The sequence below is a fragment of the Carcharhinus amblyrhynchos genome, unplaced genomic scaffold (assembly GCF_965287045.1).
Source record: "Carcharhinus amblyrhynchos unplaced genomic scaffold, sCarAmb.v2.hapA scaffold_54, whole genome shotgun sequence".
Lineage (NCBI taxonomy): Eukaryota > Metazoa > Chordata > Chondrichthyes > Carcharhiniformes > Carcharhinidae > Carcharhinus > Carcharhinus amblyrhynchos.
Genome location: NW_027649795.1, coordinates 131,254 through 154,764, shown reverse-complemented (window position 1 = coordinate 154,764; position 23,511 = coordinate 131,254). Strand labels below are relative to the sequence as shown.

Below are 23,511 nucleotides of genomic sequence, written 5' to 3'. Positions count from 1 at the left end.
TTCCTCCTCCTCCCAGCAGCCCCCTTTTGTCTCTGACCCTTAGATTTAGCCAGTCTAGGGGCACCCTCTCTCCCCCTGATGAGCCTCAGTGTCTGTAGCTCAGAGGCCAGCTCATCCACCTTGAGCTGGAGCTCCTCCAGCAACCTGCACTTACTGCAGACATGGTCACTGGGAAGGACCCTGGGGTCTGCCAGTTCCCACATCATACACAAACCACACATCACATGCCCCCCCATTATTCACTGTAATTTTTTATGGGAAAAAATTTTTTTTCCTTGTTTCTTGCTGTAGTAGTTTTGAAAAAAATTTTTTTTTCCTTGTTTTTTTTCAAACAAACTCACCTGGCCTTTTTTCCCTCAAGCCCTTTTTGATATTAAGCCCTATTAACTCACTCTGCTTCCCCCTCACTCCACTGCCCGCTCAGACGCTGCCCGCTGTCTACACCAGGCCTCCTTTTAAACCTGGCGCTGATTTAAAGCAGGCTGGTCCACAAATGCCTTTTCACCACACCCTCAGAATTCTTAAAGCAGTAAATACAATAAATAAATGCTTTAAACAGTTCTACAAAGAGTAAAGTGCTTTAAACTTATTTTAAACAGGTTTTTAACAGGTAAAATCTTAGCTCTGTCTCTCTCTCTCTCTCAGCTCCAGCAAACAGTTGTTACTAGGGGGCATAACTATAAGGTTCATGGTGGGAGATATAGGAGGGATGTCCGAGGTAATTTCTTTACTCAGAGGGTGGTTGGGGTGTGGAATGCACTGCCTGCTGTGATATTGGAGTTGGACACTTTAGGAACTTTCAAGTGGTTATTGGATAGGCTCATGGAGCACACCAGAATGATAGGGAGTGGGATAGCCTGATCTTGGGTTTGAACATAGCTCGGCACAACAATCGAGGGTCGAAGGGCCTGCACTGTGCTGCACTGTTCTATGTTTTTATGACTAGGGGATTTTCACAGTAACTTCATTGCAGTGTTAATATAAGCCTAGTTTTGATACTAGTCAGAATCAAGAATATTGCTGCCTCACAACGCCAGAGACCCGGGTTCAATTCCACCCTCAGGTCACTGTCTGTGCGGAGTCTGCACATTCTCTCTGTGTCTGCGTGGCTTTCCTCCGGGTGCTCCGGTTTCCTCCCATAGTCCAAAGATGTGTAGGTTAGGTGGATTGACCATGCTAAATTGCCCCTTAGTGTCAGCGAGACTAGCTAGGGTAAATGCATGGGATTATGGGGATAGGGCCTGGGTGGAATGTGGTCGGTACAGACTCGATGGGCCGAATGGCTTCCTTCTGCACTGTAGGGATTCTATGATTCTAAGCACTGGGCCGCCGTGTTTGTTCCTGTCATTCTTGTTGTCTTCCTTCCCTATAAGACGCGTTCTATGTTCCTTTCCCTCTCACTTCTCCCAATTCTTTTCCATTGTTCCCCCTTGCTCTCTCTTCCTCTTTAGGTTTTGTGCATCTTGTCTTTACTGAAGTTTGCTGTGTCCTTTGATTGTGTCTTGTTCTCCTTCTAGTGCAGCATCTCGGAATCAGTAACTCATTGAAGCTTAACTTGAAGAAAGTGATGCTCGATCAGCGTTCTCTGTCCCTGGGTCAAGTCCTTGGTGAAGGTAGTTGAAATAGGAAGAGTCTTGAGTTTGTATAGTGCCTTTCAAATTCTCAAAGCACCTTAAACTGTTTTACAGCTAATGAAGTACTTTGAATCATAGAATCTCTGCAGCGTAGAGGGAGACCATTCGGCCCATTGTGTCTGCACCGATCACAACCCACCAAGGCCTATCTTCATAATGCCACATATTTACCCCGCTAATCTAATCTCCCTGACACTAAGGGGCAATTTAGCATGGCCAATCCACGTAACCTGCATGTCGTTGGACACTAAGGGGCAATTTAACATGACCAATCCATCTAACCTGCATATCTTTAGACACTAAGGGGCAATATGGCATGGCCAATTCACCTAACCTGCACAACTTTGGACTGTGGGAGGAAACCGGAGCACCCGGAGGAAACCCACACAGACACAGGGGAGAACATGCAGACTCCACACAGACAGTGAGTCAAGCTGGAATTGAACCTGGGTCTCTGGTGCTGTGAGGCAGCAGTGCTAACTACCATGCTATCCAAACAGTCACTTACCATTCACTGTTAAGTGATGATGTTCAGGAACTCTGGTTTCTCGTCTGCCACTCCCTCCCCATCTTTTCTGTCTCCCCTCTCTCTCCCTATCTTCGGAAGACTGCATCGTATCATATAGTACTCAAGCATATAGTCTTACCTGAGACTGACTGGCTTGGTATAGGTAAAGCTCACCCAGGTGTGTCTGTCTCAGTACAATGCCAGGCGGAGCTGGCACCAAACTTTCTCAATTGAATTAATTGGGTAGGGTATGTAATGGTTGCCAGAATGGTATTGATGGCTGACAACTCTCTCTCTTATCCCTGACAATTAGGAGAGTTTGGCTCTGTGTACCAGGGAAAACTAGCACAAAGCAATGGTGCTGTCCAGAATGTTGCTGTTAAGACAATGAAACGTAAGTTCAAACTCTGTGGAGTCAGATCTTGATAAACCTGAGACTATTTTACTCAGAAATGATGCAGTGATAACAACAGATTTCAGACACGTATTTGGTATTCAAAACCCTGGCATTTGGTCTGAAGGGATTCTATACATGGAAGCGAATCAGAGAAGATTTGGTCCATTGCAATATGTATGAATAGAAAGCGGTATGGATTCCACACAACGGCCCTGGATGAGAAAGATTCTGTCCATTTCTACTCTTTATAATTGGGGTGAACAGAGAGAGGTTTAGGTCCATGGGAATTGTGTACAATGGGGATGAGTGGGAAAGGGGTTTGGGTCCATTGGGATTGTGTACAGTGGGAGTGAATGGGAAGGGGTTTGGGTCCATTGGGATTGTGTACGGTGGGAGTGAACGGGAAGGGGTTTGGGTCCATTGGGATTGTGTATAGTGGGAGTGAACAGGAAGGGGTTTGGATCCATTGGGATTGTGTATGGTAGGAGTGAATGAAAAAAAACCACCATTCTACCGTGCCGCACCCCCCCATTCTTGTAACAAATTCCTGATAGCGATGCTCACAAAGCAACCTAGTCTGGCACTGGCTCAGGAACACAAACTGTCCCCTGAATTCTGTTACTGTGCATCCAACATGGCGTTTACACAGGTGTGAAATCTTTCTTTGCCTTCTAGAGAGACTGAATTCGAAACCCGAGCTGGAGTCATTCCTGAGGGAAGCGGATTTGATGCAAGGCTTTGACCATCCAAACGTCCTCAGACTTATAGGTATGAATGACATAAGACCATAAGACATTGGAGCAGAATTAGGCCACTCTTGAGAGTGGCATCTTGAGAGGAATTGCTTGATATAGCAGACGCAGCACGGTTTCATTAAAGGAAAGTCGTGTCTGACAAATTTACTGGAGTTCTATGAGGATGTGTCTAGGGCGGTGGATAGAGGAGAGCCGGTGGATGTGGTCTTTCTGGATTTTCAGAAGGCGTTTGACAAGGTACCTCACAAGAGGTTATTGCAGAAGGTCAGGGGACATGGAGTTGGGGGTAGGGTGTTAGCGTGGATAGAGGATTGATTGTCAAATAGGAGGCAGAGAGTGGGGGTCAATGGGTGCTATTCGGATTGGCGGATGGTGACTAGTGGAGTGCCCCAGGGGTCGGTGCTGGGGCCTCAGCTATTTACCATTTATATAGATGATCTGGAAGAGGGAACCGAGTGTAGGGTGTCGAAATTTGCTGATGACACCAAGATTGGTGGAACGGCAAATTGTGTGGAGGGTGTGGAGAGTCTGCAGAAGGATCTAGATAGGCTGGGCGAATGGGCCAGGAAATGGCAAATGGAATTTAATGTTGGCAAGTGCGAGGTGGTCCACTTTGGTAGGAATAATGGTAGGAAGGATTATTACTTACGTGGCGAAAAACTGCAGCAGGCGACGGTGCAGAGGGACCTTGGGGTCCTTGTGCATGAGTCGCAAAAACCCAGCTTGCAGGTGCAGCAGGTGGTCAGGAAGGCGAATGGGATGCTGGCCTTCATAGCGAGGGGGATTGAATATAAAAGTAGGGAGGTCTTGCTGCAGCTGTATAGGGCATTGGTGAGGCCGCAGCTGGAGTACTGTGTGCAGTTTTGGTTGCTGTACTTACGCAAGGATATTTTGGCCTTGGAGGGAGTGCAGAGGAGGTTTACTAGGCTGATACCGGAGTTGAGGGGGTTGAGCTACGAGGAGAGGCTGAATAAACTAGGCTTGTACTCATTAGAGTTTAGAAGAATGAGGGGAGATCTCATTGAGACGTATAAGATGATGAATGGGATGGATAGGATAGAGGTGGAGAGACTCTTCCTGCTCAGAAAGGATAGTAGGACTAGGGGGCACAGCCTCAAGATAAAGGGGGGGCGGTTTAGAATGGAGTTGAGGAGGAACTTCTTCACTCAAAGGGTGGTGAATCTCTGGAATTCTCTGCCCGTTGAAGTGGTGGAGGCTACCTCGCTAAATATTTTTAAGATGTGGGTTGATGGGTTTTTGATAAGAGAGGGGATTAAAGGTTATGGGGAGAGGGCGGGAATGTGGAACTGAGCCACGACAGATCAGCCATGATCTTATTGAATGGCAGGGCAGGCTCGAAGGGCTAGATGGCCTACTCCTGCTCCTATTTCTTATGTTCTTATGTTCTTATGTTCACTCGGCCCATCAAGTCTGCTCCACCGTTCAATCATGGCTGATATTTTTCTCATTCCCATTCTCCTGCCTTTTCCCCATAATCCCTGATCCCCTTATTAATCAAGAACCTATCTATCTCTGTCTTAAAGACACTCAATGACCTGGCCTCCACAGCCCTCTGCGGAAAAGAGTTCCATAGATTCACCACTCTCTGGCTGAAGAAATTCCTCCTCATCTCTGTTTTAAAGAATTGTCCCTTTAGTCTGAGGTTATGCCCTCTGGTTCTAGTTTTTCCTACTATTCAATTTGATAATGGCTAATCATGATCTCAACACCATTTTCCTGTGCTATCTCTTGAAGTCATTAATATCCAAAACTCCATCAATCTCCGTCTTGAACATGTTCAATGACTGAGCCCCCACAGTCCCCTGGGCTAGCGAATTCCTAAATCTTTCCACTTGTATTGGTATGGCCCCTGCTCTGCCCAAGACCGCAAGAAACTGCAAAAGGTTGTGAATGTAGCCCAATCCATCACATAAACCAGCCTCCCATCCATTGACTCTGTCTACACTTCCTGCTGCCTCGGGGAAAGCAGACAGCATAATTAAGGACCCCACATACCCTGGATATTCTCTCTTGCACCTTCTTCCGTCGAGAAAAAGATATAAAAGTCTGAGGTCACGTACCAAACGACTCAAGAACAGCTTCTTCCCTGCTGCCATCAGACTTGTGAATGGATCTACCTTGCATTAAGTTGACCTTTCTCGACACCCTAGCTATGACTCAGTAAGAAGTCTCACAACACCAGGTTAAAGTCCAACAGCTTTATTTGGTAGTGCAAGCTTTTGGAGCACTGCCCCTTCACTCACCTGATGAAGAAGCAGCACCCCGAAAGCTCGTGCTACCAAATAAAACTATTGGACTTTCACCTGGTGTTGTGAGACTTCTTACTGTGCCCAACCCAGTCCAATGCCTGCATGTCCACATCATGGCTAGCTATGATTGTAACACTACATTCTGCACCTTTCCTCCTCTATGAATGGTATGCTCTGTCTGTACAGCACGCAAGAAATAGTACTTTTGACTGTATTCCAATACATGTGACAATAATAAATCAAATTAAATCAAACGTCTGAGTGAAAAACCTCCTCCACACCTAGGTCTTAAATGGCCTGATCCTCATTCTGACTGTGTTCCCTGGAATGAGACCCCAGCTCGCACATCCCAGGGGAAGCATCCTATCTACATCTACCCTATCCTGCCCTTCAAGAAGTTTGAAAGTTTCATTGAGATCATTCTTCTAAACCATAGACTAGAGAATATAGTTTATCTATTAGTGTCACAAGTAAGGTTCACATTAACATTGCAATGAAGTTACTGTGAAAATCCCTGAGTCGCCACACTCCGGTGCCTGTTTGGGTACACTGAGGGAGAATTCAGCACCCTAACCTGCACAGTAGGACGGCATGTAGCACAGTGGTTAACCCACGCAGACACAGGGCGAACATGCAAACTCCACACAGACAGTGACCCAAGCCAGGAATCAAACCCACGTCCCTGGCACTGTAAGGCAGCAGAGCTAACCCACCGTGCTGCACCAGTTGCCTCAATCTCTCCTCATAGGACAGTCCTGCCACCCCAGAAATTGGTTTGGTGAATCTCTGCTGCACTCCCTCGATGGAAAGTAGATAAAGCAAAGAAGGAGGCCATTTGGTCCAATGTGCCAATACCAGAAACATGAAAGCGTTTAATATGAAACCTACTTCCCTGATCTATCCTCCATAGTCTTGTAACATTTCTCCCATAAGATCTATTCAATGCTCTTTAGAAAATGTCCTCAGAATTGTGATTGTTTATCTAATCATTGTAATAAATTTCCTCTACATCCTTTCCAAGGCCTTAATATTCTTCCTGAAGTATGATGCTCAGAATTGGATTCTAGGTGGGGCTGGTCTGGTCATCACTGTAACCTCCTTCTATTTATAAAGCCAGGGATTTTCCACTCCTGTTGGGAATGCTGAGTGGTCACCGGCTGATATTGGAATTTTTCCGTTCTTATTGCTATAGGAGTATCGTTTGAAGTTAATTCCGAGGAACAAGTGCCAATGCCAATGGTCGTCCTCCCCTTCATGCCACACGGAGACCTTCGCAGCTTTCTCCTCAACTCAAGACTTAGAAAAAACCCTGTGGTAACCAGATCTATATTACATTAATCCATTGGGATACACAGCAACAGCCCGGTTGTCAGCATCTTACTACGTCAGCTGTAACCTGGGTTCGATTCCTGGTTTGGGTCACTGTTTGTGTGGAGTTTGCATGTTCTTCCTGTGTCTGTGCGGGTTTCCTCCAAGTGCTCTAGTTTCCTCCCATAGCTTCATTTGCTTCCAGGCCTGCGTAAAACATCTCTTAGAACCTTGAAAGACGTGAGGAAATGTTAGGGAAGGGTGACCAAAAGCTTGGGAGGTGGAGAAGTTTTGTGATGATATTCTAAAGTCCAGCTCCCAAGTAGCTGAAAAGACAGCATGTGGACTGTAGAATCCAAGAAGGCAACTCATCAAAGTTATTACTTATTTATTAGTTACAAGTAGGCTTACATTAACACCAATGAATTCACTGTGAAATTCCCCTTTTAAAGAGAGCATTAGGTGAGTACTTGAATAGAAACAATATGCAGGGGTATGGGGAGGAGGCAGGGGAATGGCACTTAGCCATATTGCTCATTTGGACAGCCAATGCAGACACGATGGGTCAAATGGCCTCCTTCTGAGCTGTAAAAAATTCTGTGATTTGGTGAATCTCCTCAATGAAGTTACTGTGAAAATCCCCTAGTCGCCACACTCAGCACCTGTTTGGGTTACACTGAGGGAGAATTTAGCACCTAATCAGCACATCTTTCAGACTGTGGGAGGAAACAGGAGCACCTGGAGGAAACCCACGAGACACAGGGGGAGAACATAGACAGTGACCCAAACCGAGAATCGGACCTGGGTCCCTGATGCTGAGGCAGCAGTGCTAACCACTTTACCACCGTGCCACCTGTGTAGTGGAGGTCAAGGTATTAAAGTTTAAGTTAAAGTTTCTTTATTCATCACAAGTAAGGCTTACATTAACACCAATGAATTACTGTGAAATGCCTCTATTAAGGAGAGCATTAGGTGAGTACTTGAATAGAAACAATATGCAGGGGAATGGCACTTAGCCCCATAGCTCATTTAGAGATCCAATGCAGACACGATGGGTAGAATGGCCTCCTTCTGAGCTGTAAAGAATTCTGTGATTCAGTGAACCTCTTCACTCAGAAGGTGGCAAATCTTGCAATCCTCTACCCCAGAGGGCTGTGGAGGTTCATTAAGTCTGTTCAAGATAGAGCTTTCTAGATATTAAAGATATGAAAGGATATGGGGGTAGAACAGGAAAATGGTGTTGAGGTAAGAAGTAATCTAGTTACATGGTGAGATGGAATGTCCTATTCCTGCTCTTGTTTCCTCTTATATAGTGCCCGTCACAATCTCATACCCTAAAACCAATTACTTTGAAGCGTACGTTCAGCTGAACAGGAAGGCGATGGCCTAGTGGTATTATCTTTGGACGATTAATCCAGAAAGTCAGCTAATATTTTGGGGTTCCTGGGTTTGAATCCAGCCACGGCAGATGGTGGAATTTGAATTCAATTTTTAAAAAATCTTGGAATTGAGAATCTACTGATGACCATGAAACCATTGTCGGAAAAACCCATCTGGTTCGCTAATGTCATTTAGGGAAGGAAGTCTGCTGTCCTTACCTGGTCTGGCCTACATGTGGTTCCAGAACCACAGCAATGTGGTTGATTCTTAACTGCTCTCAGGCAACTGGAGTTAAGCAATAAATTTGACCCAGCCAGCGACGCCCATGACCCATGAATGAACAAAGAAGACCTAAGGAGGCAGGCAGGTGCATACTTCACCTGAAAGATGGCACCTCTGACAGTACAGAGCTCCCTCAGTGCTGTACTGGGAGTGTCATAAGAACATAAGAAATAGGAGCAGGAGTAGGCCATCTAGCCCCTCGAGCCTGCCCCGCCATTCAATAAGATCATGGATGATCTGATAGTGAGTTCAGTTCCACTTACCCGCCTGCTCCCCATAACCCTTAATTCCCTTATTGGTTAAAAATCTATCTACCTGTGACTTAAACACATTTAATGAGGTAGCCTCCACTGCTTCAATGGGCAGACAATTCCAAAGATTCACTATGCTCTGGGAGAATAAGTTCCTCCTCAACTCTGTTCTAAATTGACTCCCCCTTATTTTGAGGCTGTGCCCTCTAGTTCTTGTTTCCTTTCTAAGTGGAAATAATCTCTCTGCTTCTACCCTGTCTAGCCCCTTCGTTATCTTTTATGTTTCTATAAGATCTCCCCTCAGCCTTCTAAACTCCAATGAGTACAGGCCCAATCTACTCAATCTCTCCTCATAAGCTAACCCCGTCATCTCCGGAATCAACCTGGTGAACCTTCTCTGCACCCCCTCCAAAGCCAATACATCCTTTCGCAAATAAAGGGACCAAAATTGCACACAGTACTCCAGTTGTGGCCTCACCAGTGCCTTGTACAGTTGCAGCAAGACCTCCCTGCTTTTATATTCTATCCCCCTCGCTATAAAGGCCAACATTCCATTTGCCTTCTTGATCACCTGCTGCACCCGCAAACTGAGTTTTTGCGACTCATGCACAAGGACCCCCAGGTCCCTCTGCACAGTAGCATGTTGTAATTTTTCAGCATTTAAATATTAGTCCATTTTGCTATTATTCCTTCCAAAGTGGATAACCTGGATTATGCAATCATATTTCTAGAGTGGAACCTGAACCCCAAAATTTCTGGCTCAGATTTACAACTACAAAAGGTCAACTCCAAACCACAAAGGGTCATGAATGTAGCCCAACCCATCACACAAACCAGCCTCCCATCCATTGACTCTGTCTACACTTCCCGCTGCCTCGGGAGAAGCAGCCAGCATAATCAAGGACCCACGCATCTCAGACATTTTCTCTTCCACCTTCTTCCGTCGGGAAAAAGATACAAAAGTCTGAGGTCATGTACTGACTAACTCAAGAACAGCTTCTTCCCTGCTGCCGTCAGATTTTTGAATGGACCTACCTCGCATTAAGTTGATCTTTCTCTACACCCTAGCTATGACTGTAACACTACATTCTGCACTCTCTCCTTTCCTTCTCTATGAAAGGTACGCTTTGTCTGTATAGCACGCAAGAAACAATACTTATCACTGTATGCTAATACATGTAAATCAAATCAAATCAAATCAAAGGCAACTCAAGGAGACATGGCTGACATTATATAATGCAGGGAGATGGTGGGTTATTGGGACCAGTTCAATATTCTTGATATTAAGGCCGTATCTCTCTCCTTTCCTAGCACGTGCCTCTGCAGGTCTTCCTGAAGTTCATGATTGATATTGCTTCTGGGATGGAGTACCTAAGTGACCAAGGCTTCCTGCACAGAGACCTGGCAGCTCGGAACTGCATGTAAGTAGTGGAGAATTCAGGATTATCATTCAGGATTTGTAGTTAGTTACTTTGGTGGCCTGTTTAACATTGTTTGAGGTAGAATTATACAGACCACGACAGCCCTTCCTTCAATTCATAAATCCAGAAGATATAGGCGCAGGATTAGGCCATTCGGCCCATCGAGTCCGCTCCGCCATTCAATCATGGCTGATTTGCTCCTCATCCCCACTTTCCTGCCTTCTCCCCATAACCCTTCAACCCAATTAAAAATTTGTCTAACTCCTCCTTAGATGTACTCACTGTCCCAGCACTCACCGCACTTTGGGTCATGATTCCACCTTTATGTACACAGAACATTTCTAACAATTCCCACTTTTACGTAGATGGAACATTTTCTAAGTGCGAACACCTACAAAATGTAATCCTCGAAGGGTTACCCAGACTCAAAATGCCGGCTCCACCCCCATCCCACCCCACCACACCGCAGAGGTGGCCAGACCCGCCTAGATCCTCCAGCATCCCCTTGTTTTTGTTTCAGATTCCAGAATACGCAGCATTTCGCTTTTATTCCCCTCTTATCACTTTAATGAAGTTACTTTGAATGCAAAGAAGCTGCAAATCAACGTAATTCTCATTCAGTGATGAATTAGCTGGTCATTATACAGGCACAGCTATGAGTGCTAAAGTGGTCTCCGTGCAACAATTGGGTAGGAGAAGGGATAAAGGAACTAAGATCTCCCTAGTCCTTATTGTTCCCTAGTGAATCCCAATGGGGCATGATCATGTACAGAATCTGGGAAAGTATTGGATCTGTCCAAGTTAAAGCACCTTCTCCCTACACTTGTCCATCAAACACTCCCAGGACAGGTACAGCACGGGGTTAGATACAGAGTAAAGCTCTCTCTACACTGTCCCCCATCAAACACTCCCAGGACAGGTACAGCATGGGGTTAGATACAGAGTAAAGCTCTCTCTACACTGTCCCCCATCAAACACTCCCAGGACAGGTACAGCACGGGGTTAGATACAGAGTAAAGCTCCCTCTACACTGTCCCCATCAAACGCTCCCAGGACAGGTACAGCATGGGGTTAGATACAGAGTAAAGCTCCCTCTACACTGTCCCCATCAAACACTCCCAGGACAGGGACAGTGCGGGGTTAGATACAGAGTAAAGTTCCCTCTACACTGTCCCCCATCAAACACTCCCAGGACAGGTACAGCACAGGGTTAGATACAGAGTAAAACTACCTCTACACTGTCCCCCATCAAATACTTCCAGGACAGGTACAGCACAGGGTTAGATACAGAGTAAAGCTCCCTCTACACTGTCCCCATCAAACACTCCCAGGACAGGTACAGCACAGGGTTAGACACAGAGTAAAGCTCCCTCTACACTGTCCCCCCATCAAACACTCCCAGGACAGGTACAGCACAGGGTTAGACACAGAGTAAAGCTCCCTCTACACTGTCCCCCATCAAATACTTCCAAGTACAGCACGGGGTTAGATACAGCAGTACGCTGTGACCTCCCCAAACAATAATGTTTGTTGAGTGTCGAATTGCAGTCAGTTTTTCACTGCCGAGATTGTGCGCAGGAGTCTCGGGACTGAGATCTATTTGACTGTAATACTACAGAGAATGGGTAGGGGAGCATCACTCTGAAAGGCTGGCCAGAGCTGGAGGTGAGAGCAGGAAGCATTCTGACTGGCCACATTAACTAACCCCTCCCTCTCACATCCATTCCTCCCATGCAGGTTGTGCGACAGTATGAGGGTTTGTGTGGCTGATTTTGGGCTGTCCAGAAAGATCTACAGCAGTAATTACTATCGGCAGAGAGCAGTCTCTAAGATGCCAGTGAAATGGATGGCAATTGAGAGCATGGCGGAGTTGATTTACACCACCAAAAGTGACGTGGTATGTCCTGTTTTTACGTAGCTTGCAGGTGAAAGCAGCAAGGAAGGGAGACCAGGAGTCACTCCGGATATTTCCAGCAGCGGCAGGGAACAAGCGTTGCTTCTGATCTCACTCCTGTCTCTTAGAGTCAGAGAGGTTTACAGCATGGAAACAGGCCCTTCAGCCCAACTAGTCCATGCCACCTTTTTTTTAAACCCATAAGCTAATCCCAATTGCCCGCATTTGACCCATATCCCTCTATATCCATCTTACCCATGTAACTGTCTAAATGCTTTTTAAAAGACAAAATTGTACCACCTCTACTACTACCTCTGAGAGCTCGTTCCAGACACTCACCACTCTCTGTGAGATAAAATTGCCCCTCTGGACACTTTTGTATCTCCCCTCTCACCTTAAACCTCTGCCCTCTAGTTTTAGACCCCCCTACCTTGGGGAAAAGATATTGACTTTCTAGCTGATCTGTGCCCCTCATTATTTTATGGACCTTTGTAAGATCACCCCTCAGCCTCCTACACTCCAGGGAAAAAAGTCCCAGTCTATCCAGCCTCTCCTTATAACTCAATCCATCAAGTCCCGTTTTACGTTGCTGTGAGTTAAATTCATGCCACCAGCACTGATTCATGATTCCTGGGCACAAATAGGGGGGAAGTGTGTGAGGCCAAGAGGGGGAAAAAGGGAACTGAAGTCATGGGATTTCTCCAGCGTGAACTTGGTGAGTTTGACACTGAGTTACAATTGAACCCCAATCCTCTTTCCTCACCAGATGTCTTAGGGGCCGACGTGGTGGCACAGTGGGTTAGCATTGCTGCCTCAAAACGCCAGGGACCCGGGTTCGATTCCTGACTTGGGTCACTGTATGTGCAGAGTCTGCACATTCTGCCCCCCCCGTGTCTGCGTGGGTTTCCTCCTGGTGCTCCAGTTTCCTCCCACAGTCCAAAACTTGTGCTGGTTAGGTGTACTGGCCACGTTACGTTGACCCTTACTGTCAGTAGGACTGGCTAGGGTAAAATGCATAGGGTTATGAGGATAGAGCTTGGGTGGGATTGTGGTTGGTGCAGACTCGATGGGCTGAATGGCCTCCTTCTGTACTGTAGGATTCTGTGATCTGAATGGGTGTAAATTGAGAGAGGTAGATACTCAGCGAGACTTCAGTGTCCTCATGCATCAGTCGCTGAAAGTGAGTGCTCAGGTGCAACAGGCAATAAAGAAGGCAAATGGTATGTTAGCCTTCATAGCGAGAGGAGTTGAGTATAGGGATAGGGATGTTTGTTTTGCTGCAATTGTATAGGGCTTTGGTCAGGCCACACCTGGAGTATTGTGTGCAGTTTTAGTGTTCCTTATCTAAGGAAGGATGTCCTTGCTATAGAAGAAGTACAGCGAAGGTTTACCAGGCTGATTCCTGGGATGGCAGGTCTGTCATATGAGGAGAGACTAAGTGGGTTAGGATTATATTCACTGGAGTTTAGAAGAGTGAGAGGGGAGCTGATAGAAACTTATAAAATTCTAACAGGGTTAGACAGGGTAGATGGTAGGGGGAGTCCAGAACTCAGGGTCATAGTTTAAGGATGAGGTAAAGCTTTTAGAACTGAGATGAGGAGAAATTTCTTCACCCAAAGGGTGGTGAATGTGTGGAATTCACTACCACAGAAACTAGCTGAAACCAAAATGTTGTGTGATTTCAAGAAGAAGTTAGATATTGCTCTTGGGGCTAAAGGGATTGAGGGGTGGGGGTAAGAAGGATATTGAATTTGATGATCAGTTATGATCAAAATAAATGGTGAAGCAGGCTTGATGGGCCAAGTGGACTGCTCCTGCTTCTATTTATCAGACACTTTCCAAAGAGGTCACTGGAAAGTCATCAGAAGTAGAAGCCAGGTCCAATTTCTTTCTGTTTCTCAGTCCAAAGATCCTGTGAGCAATTGTGTCACCTCCGGTACCTCACTGTGGAAAAAAGTTTACAGAGAGTGGGTGATGGCAGTGGAGTGCTGGGTTAGTCAAACCTGATGGTCATTTCAATGACTGCAATGCACTGACACCTCCTTCCTGTTTCCAGTGGTCCTTCGGAGTGACGATGTGGGAGATTGTGACTCTCGGGAAGACACCATATCCCAGCTTACAAAACCATGAGATTTATGACTTCCTATACAAGGGGAACCGGCTGAAGCAACCATCTGATTGTCTTGATAAACTGTGAGTATCAAGATCCTCCACTCTCTCATCGGGTCATCCGTTCCGGCAGGATTAGCAGCAAAATGTATGCCAGCGGCAGTTATTTAAGGTGTGGGTTTCAACAAGTGCTGAATGCTGTCTTCTCTTCCCAGGTATCACCTCATGTTCAGCTGCTGGTTTCTGAACCCTGAGCAACGACCGACCTTCGGCGAGCTCAGGTCGCAGCTGCAGGAGTTTCTCTCCACCTTGCCCATCCTCGAGGACCAGGGTGAGGTCTACTACACCAACACCAAGGCGCAAGGTGCTGCAGCCCTGGCGATGAGCGGGGCTGAGGACTGGGGTGATGGGATGGGGAATGTCTATGTGGTGGATCTGGGTGATGAGATGGATGCCAAGGCGGCTGCGATGGGGCTCCAATGTGAGGGGCTCAGAGAGAAGTTTTGATTGTTGGATGGCAGCACAAGGTTGGCTTATGCAAGCCGGCCATGGAATGGGCTTACCTCTCTGTCCTTTAACAAATCTAACAAAACTTAATTTGATCGTGTGAACCTTGGGTGCATCAACTTGGACAACACCACCTCGCAATGACTCCTTGTTCTCAGTGCTGTTCATATAGATTTATACACTAGGCATCAACAGGACAGGCGATTGATGCTAAAGACACACAAAGTATAACTGTCAGTGCCTTAGCTGAAAGGGAGCGAGCTCCCCTGGTATGTCCAACCAGCCACCCGCAGGACCAATCTGAAAATGGACGCTGGTACTTGATGCAGCAGGAAGCAGTGCTCCAGAGAGCTTGCACCTCTATATCGTGGCAGCTTATCTTTTCCTTCTCTGCAATCCATCCGCTAACAAGGCAGTCCTTGCCGGGCAAGAATATTTTAAGTTCTCCTATCAGCTATGCTGCTTCTGACTGGATTTGCTAATTGATGCTGGAGCATGCATATAAGCTGTCGGAAGAGATTAAATGGCAGGGCAATGTCCATGATGGGCTCATGTGTTCATGGGCAGTGGGAGGAGTTGAAATGGATGGGGGGTGCCTATGATGGGGTCATGTGTACATAGGCAGTCGGAAGAATTGAAATGGGTGGGCATTGCCCATGATGGGGTCATGTGTACAAGGGCAGTGGGAGGAAACTAAATGACAGGGCAATCAATGCCCATGATACGTTCATGAGTACATGGGCAGTGGGAGGAGTTGAAATGGGTGGGCATTGCCCATGATGGGGTCATATGTACATAGGCTGTGGGAGGAGATAAGATTAGGATGGCATGGTGGTTTGCACTGCTGCCTCACAACACCAGGGATCCAGGTTTAATTCCTGCCTTGGGTCACTGCCCATGTGGAGTATGCACATTCTCCCCCGTGTCTGTGTGGGTTTTCACCAGGTGCTCCGGTTTTTTTCCACAGTCCAAAGGTGTGTAGGTTAGGGTGGATTGGCCATGCTAAATTGTCCCTTAGTGTCCAAAGATGTGCAAGTTAGGGGGATTGGCCATGCTAAATTGTCCCTTAGTGTCCAAAGATGTGCACATTAAGTGGATTAGCCTTGCTAAATGCCCATTAATGTCGGGGGACTAGATGGCGTAAATGATTGGGATTATGGGGATAGGGCCTGGGTGGGAATGTGGTCAGTGCAGGCTCAATGGGCCGAATGGCCTTGTTCTGCGCTGTAGGATTCTGTGAAATGGGTGGGCACTGTCCATGATGGGGTCAAGTGGACATGGGCTGTGGAGAGAGATGAAACAGGTGGGCAGTGCCCATGAAAGTTTGAGTCCCATATCTAGACACAATACAGCAGGAGGGGACCGGCAGCAGGAAGGCTGGCTGAATTTAACTCCCCTTCTGAGACTGGGGGAGGATTACCAACCCTCCAGGATCAAACTGGAACCTCCTGCTCAATCTCCAAGACACTGCTGTGTATGTGTGTGTGTGTGTGTGTGTGCACATGCGACCCTGGAGAAAACTCATTGGGACATTAAAAAAAATTGCCAATTTCTTTTGTCATTTTCTTTGAATGTTTCTCTCTACCAGATACAAAAATACTGAAAATGGAGGGTACTGGGCGGGGTGGGGGAGGGGGCGAGGTGGTGGTGGTGGTGGAGACAAAAGGCTGTTTCTCTGACAGCTGACCATCATCCAATTGGGTAATGAGTCTTTTTTGCTTTCCAATGGGCGTAGGAAGACACTGGCCTCACAAGAGTGCATGTGTTGGCCGACTCATGGCTGGAGTGTGGAAGGAAAGCCATATAGTGACATTTAATTACAGTTGGTAACCCTAGTCTGTGGGGAACTGAGGCTGAGTCTTGTTGTTGTTTGCTTGCTACCAGATCTTGGGCGATGCGGTGGCACACTGGGTTAGCACTGCTGCTTCACAGCACCAGGGACCCAGTTTGATTCCCGGCTTGGGTTACTGTCTGTGCGGAGTTTGCATGTTCTCCACGTGTCTCCGTGGGATTCCTCCGGGTGCTCCAGTTTCCTCCCGCAGTCCGAAAGATGTGCTGGTTAGGGTGCATTGGCCATGCTAAATTCTCCCTCAGTGTACCTGAACAGGCGCTGGAGTGAGGCAACTCAGGGATTTTTCACATTAACTTCAGGACAGTGTTAATATAAGCCTTACTTGTGACTAATAAATAAACTCTACTTTAGATGAACAGAATCCGCGAGAGGCAAACTCAGTAGCCCAGTTCGGTATTCCTCTCTCTGACTAATCCTAGTAAGTAGTCTCACAATACCAGGTTAAAGTCCAACAGGTTTATTTGATAGCACGAGCTTTCGGAGCGCAGCCCCTTTGTCAGGTAAGTGCAGGATTTGGTTTACAAACACGGCATATATAGACACAGACTCAATTACAAGATGGGGAATCAAGGGGGAAGCAGAATGTGGAGATCTCACATCCACAGTGATGGCAATCTGGATACGTTCCTGTGCCTACCCCAGTCCAATGCAGGCAACTCCACATCATAGCTACTACTCATATGCAAGTTTCCTTCACGGGAAGGCAAACTGCTCCTAGGATTCTTGCCAAGGTGGTTTTTAAGTTGAAGTGTCAAAAGTAAAAGATCCCAAGTCAAATGCATGTTAAACAAAGGAACATAAGAAATAGGAGAAGTACGCCTTCTAGCCTCATAAGCAGTCTCTGTTGTCCAGTAATGTTTATTTATTATTATCACAAGTAGGCTTACATTAACACTGCAATGAAGTTACTGTGAAAATCCCCGAGTTACCACACTCCAGTGCCTGTTCGGGTACACTGAGGGAGAATTTAGCACAGCCAATGCACCTAACCAGCACGTCTTTTGGATTGTGGGAGGAAACCGGAGCACCCGGAGGAAACCCATGCAGACACGGGGAGAATGTGCAGACTCCACACAGTGACCCAAGTCAGGAATCGAACCCAGGTCCTTGACGCTGTAAGGTAGCAGTGCTAACCCACTGTGGCACCATGCCAATAGAGGCAGCTACTTAAATTAAAGTTCAAATGAACTCTGAGGGCGTGGGATGGGTGGGGAGGGGAAGCAGGGGGTGTGGGGTGATGGGTGGAAGACAATAAGCAAATGTTCATGGATTTACGGTCGGCACAGTGGTTAACACTGGGGATCTGGGTTCAATTCCAGCCTCGAGTCATGTCTGTGTGGAGTTTGCACATTCTCCCCGTATCTGCATAGGTTTCCCTTAGGGTGCTCTGTTTTCCTCCCACAGTCCAAAGATGTGCAGGTTAGGTTAATTGGTCATGCTAAATTGCCCCTTAGTATCAGAGGGATTAGCAAGTTAAATACTTGGGGTTATGGGGAGGGTTTGTGGTCAATGCAGGCTCATTGGGCCAAATGGCCTCTTTCTGCACTGTAGGGATTCTATGATTCTATTCTGTGATAAAAACTGCAAGGAGCACTGAGTGGGCCAAGCAGCATTTGCAGAGGGAGGAAAGTGATGATGATGTGTGTTGCTGCAATACCACATTTGTGTCACTAAGTGGTGCTGTTAACATAGGATTACACAGTTAACATAAGAACATAAGAAATAGGAGCAGGAGTAGGCCATCTAGCCCTTCGAGCCTGCCCCGCCATTCAATAAGATCATGGCTGATCTGTCGTGGCTCAGTTCCACTTTCCCGCCCTCTCCCCATAACCCTTAATCCCCTCTCTTATCAAGAACCCATCAACCCGCTTCTTAAAAATATTTAGCGAGGCAGCCTCCACCACTTCAACGGGCAGAGAATTCCAGAGATTCACCACCCTTTGAGTGAAGAAGTTCCTCCTCAACTCCGTTCTAAACCGCCTCCCCCTTATCTTGAGGCTGTGCCCCCTAGTCCTACTGTCTTTTTTGAGCGTGAAGAGTCTTTCCACCTCTATCCTATCCATCCCATTCATCATCTTATACGTCTCAATGAGATCTCCCCTCATTCTTCTAAACTCTAACGAGTACAAGCCTAGTTTATTCAGCCTCTCCTCATAGCTCAACCCCCTCAACTCCGGTATCAGCCTAGTAAACCTCCTCTGCACTTCCTCCAGGGCCAAAATATCCTTGCGCAGGTGCGGCGCCCAAAACTGCACACAGTACTCCAGCTGCGGCCTCACCAATGCCCTATACAGCTGCAGCAAGACCTCCCTACTTTTATATTCAATCCCCCTCGCTATGAAGGCCAGCATCCCATTCGCCTTCCTGACCACCTGCTGCACCTGCAAGCTGGGTTTTTGCGACTCATGCACAAGGACCCCGAGGTCCCTCTGCACCGTCACCTGCTGCAGTTTTTCGCCACGTAAGTAATAGTCCTTCCTACCATTCTTCCTACCAAAGTGGACCACCTCACACTTGCCAACATTAAATTCCATTTGCCATTTCCTGGCCCATTCGCCCAGCCTATCTAGATCCTTCTGCAGACTCTCCACACCCTCCGCACAATTTGCCTTTCCCCCAATCTTGGTGTCATCAGCAAATTTCGACACCCTGCACTCGGTTCCCTCCTCCAGATCATCTATATAAATGGTAAATAGCTGAGGCCCCAGCACCGACCCCTGGGGCACCCCACTAGTCACCAACCGCCAATCCAAATAGCACCCATTGACCCCCACTCTCTGCCTCCTATGTGACAACCAATCCTCTATCCACGCTAACACCCTACCCCCAACTCCATGTCCCCTGACCTTCTGCAATAACCTCTTGTGAGGTACCTTGTCAAACGCCTTCTGAAAATCCAGAAAGACCACATCCACCGGCTCTCCTCTATCCACTGCCCTAGACACATCCTCATAGAACTCCAGTAAATTTGTCAGACACGACTTCCCTTTAATGAAACCATGTTGCGTCTGCCCTATCAAGCAATTCCCTTCAAGATGCCTCGCAATTTCCTCCTTAATGACGGATTCTAACATTTTACCTACCACAGACGTTAAACTAACCGGCCTATAATTCCCCGCCTTTTGCCTGGCACCCTTCTTAAACAACGGCGTAACATTAGCCGTTTTCCAATCTTCCGGCACTTCCCCGGAATCCAGCGACGTCTGGAAAATAACCACCAAGGCATCCACTATAACCTCCGCCATTTCTTTCAGAACCCTCGGATGCATTCCATCCGGTCCTGGCGACTTGTCCACAATCAGCCCCTCCAGTCTGTCGAGCACCACCTCTCTAGTAACAGTAATGTCATTAAGACCCTCCAGTCCTACCACCTTTCCATCGCTAACACCCGGCAAATTATTCACGTCCTCCTCCGTGAAGACAGAAACAAAAAAGTTATTCAAGACCTTAGCCATTTCCCCATCCCCTACCACTAGGTCCCCACACCCTAGTGGTAATTAACGCGAGACTATTAATCCAGAAACTCAGCCAACGTCCTGGAGGACTCGGGTTCAACGCCCGGATTTAAATTCAATAAAAAAATCTGGAATTAAAAATCTATTGATGACCCATTGTCAGAAAAACCCATCTGGTTCCCTTTGCTGTCCTTACCCAGTCTGGCCTACATGTGACTCCAGAGCCACAGCAATGTAGTTGACTCAACTGCCCTCCAAGGGGCAACTAGGGATGGGCAATAAATGCTGGCCCAGCCAGTGACACCTATGTCCCACGAGTGAATTAAAAAAAGTCAACCAGCCTGCCTGGAATCTAAACAAAACTTGGCAGTTAATTATCAATTAACTGGTTCATTCACCATGGTAACACCTCTACCAATCAGATAATCGGCATTCTTTTCTCACGTATTGCTGTTCCTTTACAATTTGGTATTCTTGCAAACTGTCCTCTTGGGTGCAAGGTGAAAAGCTTTGACAACATGTGTCTTTTTCCAGCTGTAGAATCCTTGATTCTTGAGGAACCAAACATCAGTGGCTCAGTGGGTTAGCACTGCTGCCTCACAGCACCAGGGACCTGGGTTCGATTCCCAGCTTGGGTCACTGTCTGTGCGGAGTCTGCACGTTCGCCCCATATCTGCGTGGGTTTCTCCGGGTGCTCCGGTTTCCTCCCACAGTCCAAAGATGTGCTGGTTAGGTGGATTGGCCATGCTAAATTGCCCCTTAGTGTCGAAAGATGTGTGGGTTAGGCAGGTTGGCCATGCTAAATTGCCCCTTAATGTCAGGGAGACTTGTTAGGGGTAGATATGTGGGGTTACAGGGATAGGGTCTGGGTGGGATTGTGGTTGGTGCAAGCTCGACGGGCCGAATCATCTGTTTTTGCACTGTAGGGATTCTGTGATTGTATTTTATAGCATTTCAAAATGGAAAATTACTGAAAATATTTAGCAGGCCAGTGGCAGTCGTGAAGACAACAACAAGGCTAATGTTTTAGCTTGGTAATCCTTCATCTGATCATAGTCCCATGAGGGTTTCTTTACATTGAGTTGATTCTGGGAATGAAAAGATGAAACCTTTTTTTCATTCATTCATAGGACATAGGCGTCACTGGCTGGGCCCAGCATTTATTACCCATTCCTAGTTGCCCCTTGAGAAGGTGGTGGTGAGCTGCCTTCTTGAATCGCTGCAGTCTACGTGCTGTGGGTTGACCCACAATGCTGTTAGGGAGAGAATTCCAGGATTTTAACCCAGCGACTGTGAAGGAACGGCCGATATATTTCCCAGTCGGGATGGTGAGTGGCTCGGAGGGGAACTTGCAGGTGGTGGTGTTCCCCATGTGTCTGCTGTCCCTTGTCCTTCCAGATGGAAGTGGTCATGGGTTTGGAAGGTGCTGTCTAAGGATCTTTGGTGAATTGCTGCAGTGCATCTTGTCGATGGTGTACACTGCTGCTACTGAGCGTCAATGGTGGAGGGAGTGAATGTTTGTGGATGTGGTGCCAATCAAGCAGGGCTGCTTTGTCCTGGATGGTGTCGAGCTTCTTGAGTGTTGTTGGGAGCCACATCATCCAGGCAAGTGGGGAGTATTCCATCACACTCCTGACTTGTGTCCTTGTAGATGGTGGACAGGCTTTGGGGGGAGTCAGGAGGTGAGTTACTCTCTGCAGTATTCCTACCCTCTGACCTGCGCTTGTAGCCACTGTGTTTATGTGGTCAGTCCAGTTGAGTTTCTGGTCAATGATAACCCCAAGGATGTTGACAGTGGGGGATTGACATATGAGAAGAGATTAAACAGTTTGGGCGTGTTCTCACTGGAGCTTAGAAGGATGAGAGGGAATCTGACTGAGGTATATAAAATTTTAAAAGGGATTGATAAAGTGAATGTAGACTAAATGTTTCCTCTTGTGGGGCAATCTCGAACAAGAGGTCACGGGTATATGTTGAGAAGTGATAGATTTAAAACTGAGATAAGGAGGAGCTACTTCTCACAGAGGGTGGTGAATTTGTGGAACTCACTGCCCAAGAGCGCAGTGGAATCTGAATCACTGAATGGTTTCAAGAAGGAGATAGATAGATTTCTAATAAAAAATAGGGATAAGGGGATATGGAGAAGGGAACAGGTGAGGAGGTGGATTTGAGACCAGGGAAAGGTCAGCCATGATCCGATAGAATGGCGGAGCAGGCTTGAAGGGCTGAATTTGCCAACTTCTGCTCCTAATTCCTATGTTCCTATGACTTGAAAAGGCAAGTCATTGACATCAAACTTATATTAGGGGTGGCACAGTGGTACCGTGGGTTAGTACTGCTGCCTCACAGTGCCAGGGGACCCGAGTTCGATTCCCAGTTTGGGTCACTGTCTGTGTGGAGTCTGCATGTTCTTCCTGCATCTGCTCTGGGTTTCCTCCCACAGTCTGAAAGACTTGATGGTTAGGGTGCATTGATCTGAACAGGCGCCAGAGTGGGGCGACTAGGGGAATTTCACAGTAACCTCATTGCAGTGTTAATGCAAGCCTTATTTGTGACTAATAAATAAAACTTTAACTTTATATATTTTGTTTTTCACTCCAGAGATGTTGCCCAGCATTTTCCATTTATATTTCTGATTTCCAGCATCCACAATATTTTCATAGAATTATAGAATCCCTACAGTGCAGAAGGAGGCCATTTGGCCCATCAAGTCTACATTGACAATAATCCCACCCTGGTCCTAATCCCACAACCCCACGTATTTATCCTACTAATCCCCTGACACTAGGGTCAATTTAGCACAGCCAGTCAACCTAACTCGCACATCTTTGGAGACTGGAGCACTCGGAGGAAACCCACACAGACACAGGGTAAAATGTGCAAACTCCACACAGACAATGACCCAAGGCTGGAATCAAACCTGGGTCCCTGGCACTCTGAGGCAGCAGTGCTAACCCACTCTGCCACTGTGATGCTCCTATATTCAATGACCTTACCAATGAAACCAAGCATGTCGAATGCCTTCATCACCTCACTGTCCAGCTGACTCCATTTTTAAGGAGCTATGAACTGTAACTCTACATCTCTTTGTTCTATAACTCTCCCCAACGCCTTACAGACACAGGGAGAACTTGCAAACTCCACACAGATGGTGACCTGAGGCCGGAATTGAACTTGGGTCCCTGGCACTGTAAGGCAGCAGTGCTAACCACTGTGCCACCGTGCCACCCCCAATTGCTTTTTAAAAAAGCCTCAGCTGTTGGAATATCATTCAATCCTATTAATCGAGAATGGTGCTCCATTACTGAGGGAATGCTGCACCGTTGAAGCTGTTGTCTTTCAGGTGAGGCTGTGAATCAAGAGTCTTGTTCACTCTCTCAGATAGATGTGAAGGAAATCATATGGTACTATTTTGAAGAGAGAGGGAATTCTCCCTGGTAAACATCTATCTATCTCTCAAATCGACATTGCTAAAACCAGATTTGCTT

The 23,511-nt window shown here is 46.9% G+C and overlaps 1 protein-coding gene across 1 annotated transcript in view; it reads left to right on the top strand.

The window, feature by feature from the left end:
• LOC145337632 (ephrin type-A receptor 4-like) overlaps positions 1-16,248 on the top strand; it is a 42,336-nt gene extending 26,088 nt beyond the window's left edge. The window contains exons 7-14 of the mRNA XM_080182437.1: positions 1,518-1,613; positions 2,456-2,536; positions 3,215-3,307; positions 6,757-6,878; positions 10,097-10,206; positions 11,944-12,103; positions 14,157-14,293; positions 14,425-16,248. Of these exons, the coding sequence (XP_080038563.1) occupies positions 1,518-1,613; positions 2,456-2,536; positions 3,215-3,307; positions 6,757-6,878; positions 10,097-10,206; positions 11,944-12,103; positions 14,157-14,293; positions 14,425-14,716 (1,091 nt within the window). The 3' untranslated portion in view covers positions 14,717-16,248. The remainder of the gene's footprint in view (positions 1-1,517; positions 1,614-2,455; positions 2,537-3,214; positions 3,308-6,756; positions 6,879-10,096; positions 10,207-11,943; positions 12,104-14,156; positions 14,294-14,424) is intronic.
• Positions 16,249-23,511: the final 7,263 nt, after the last annotated feature.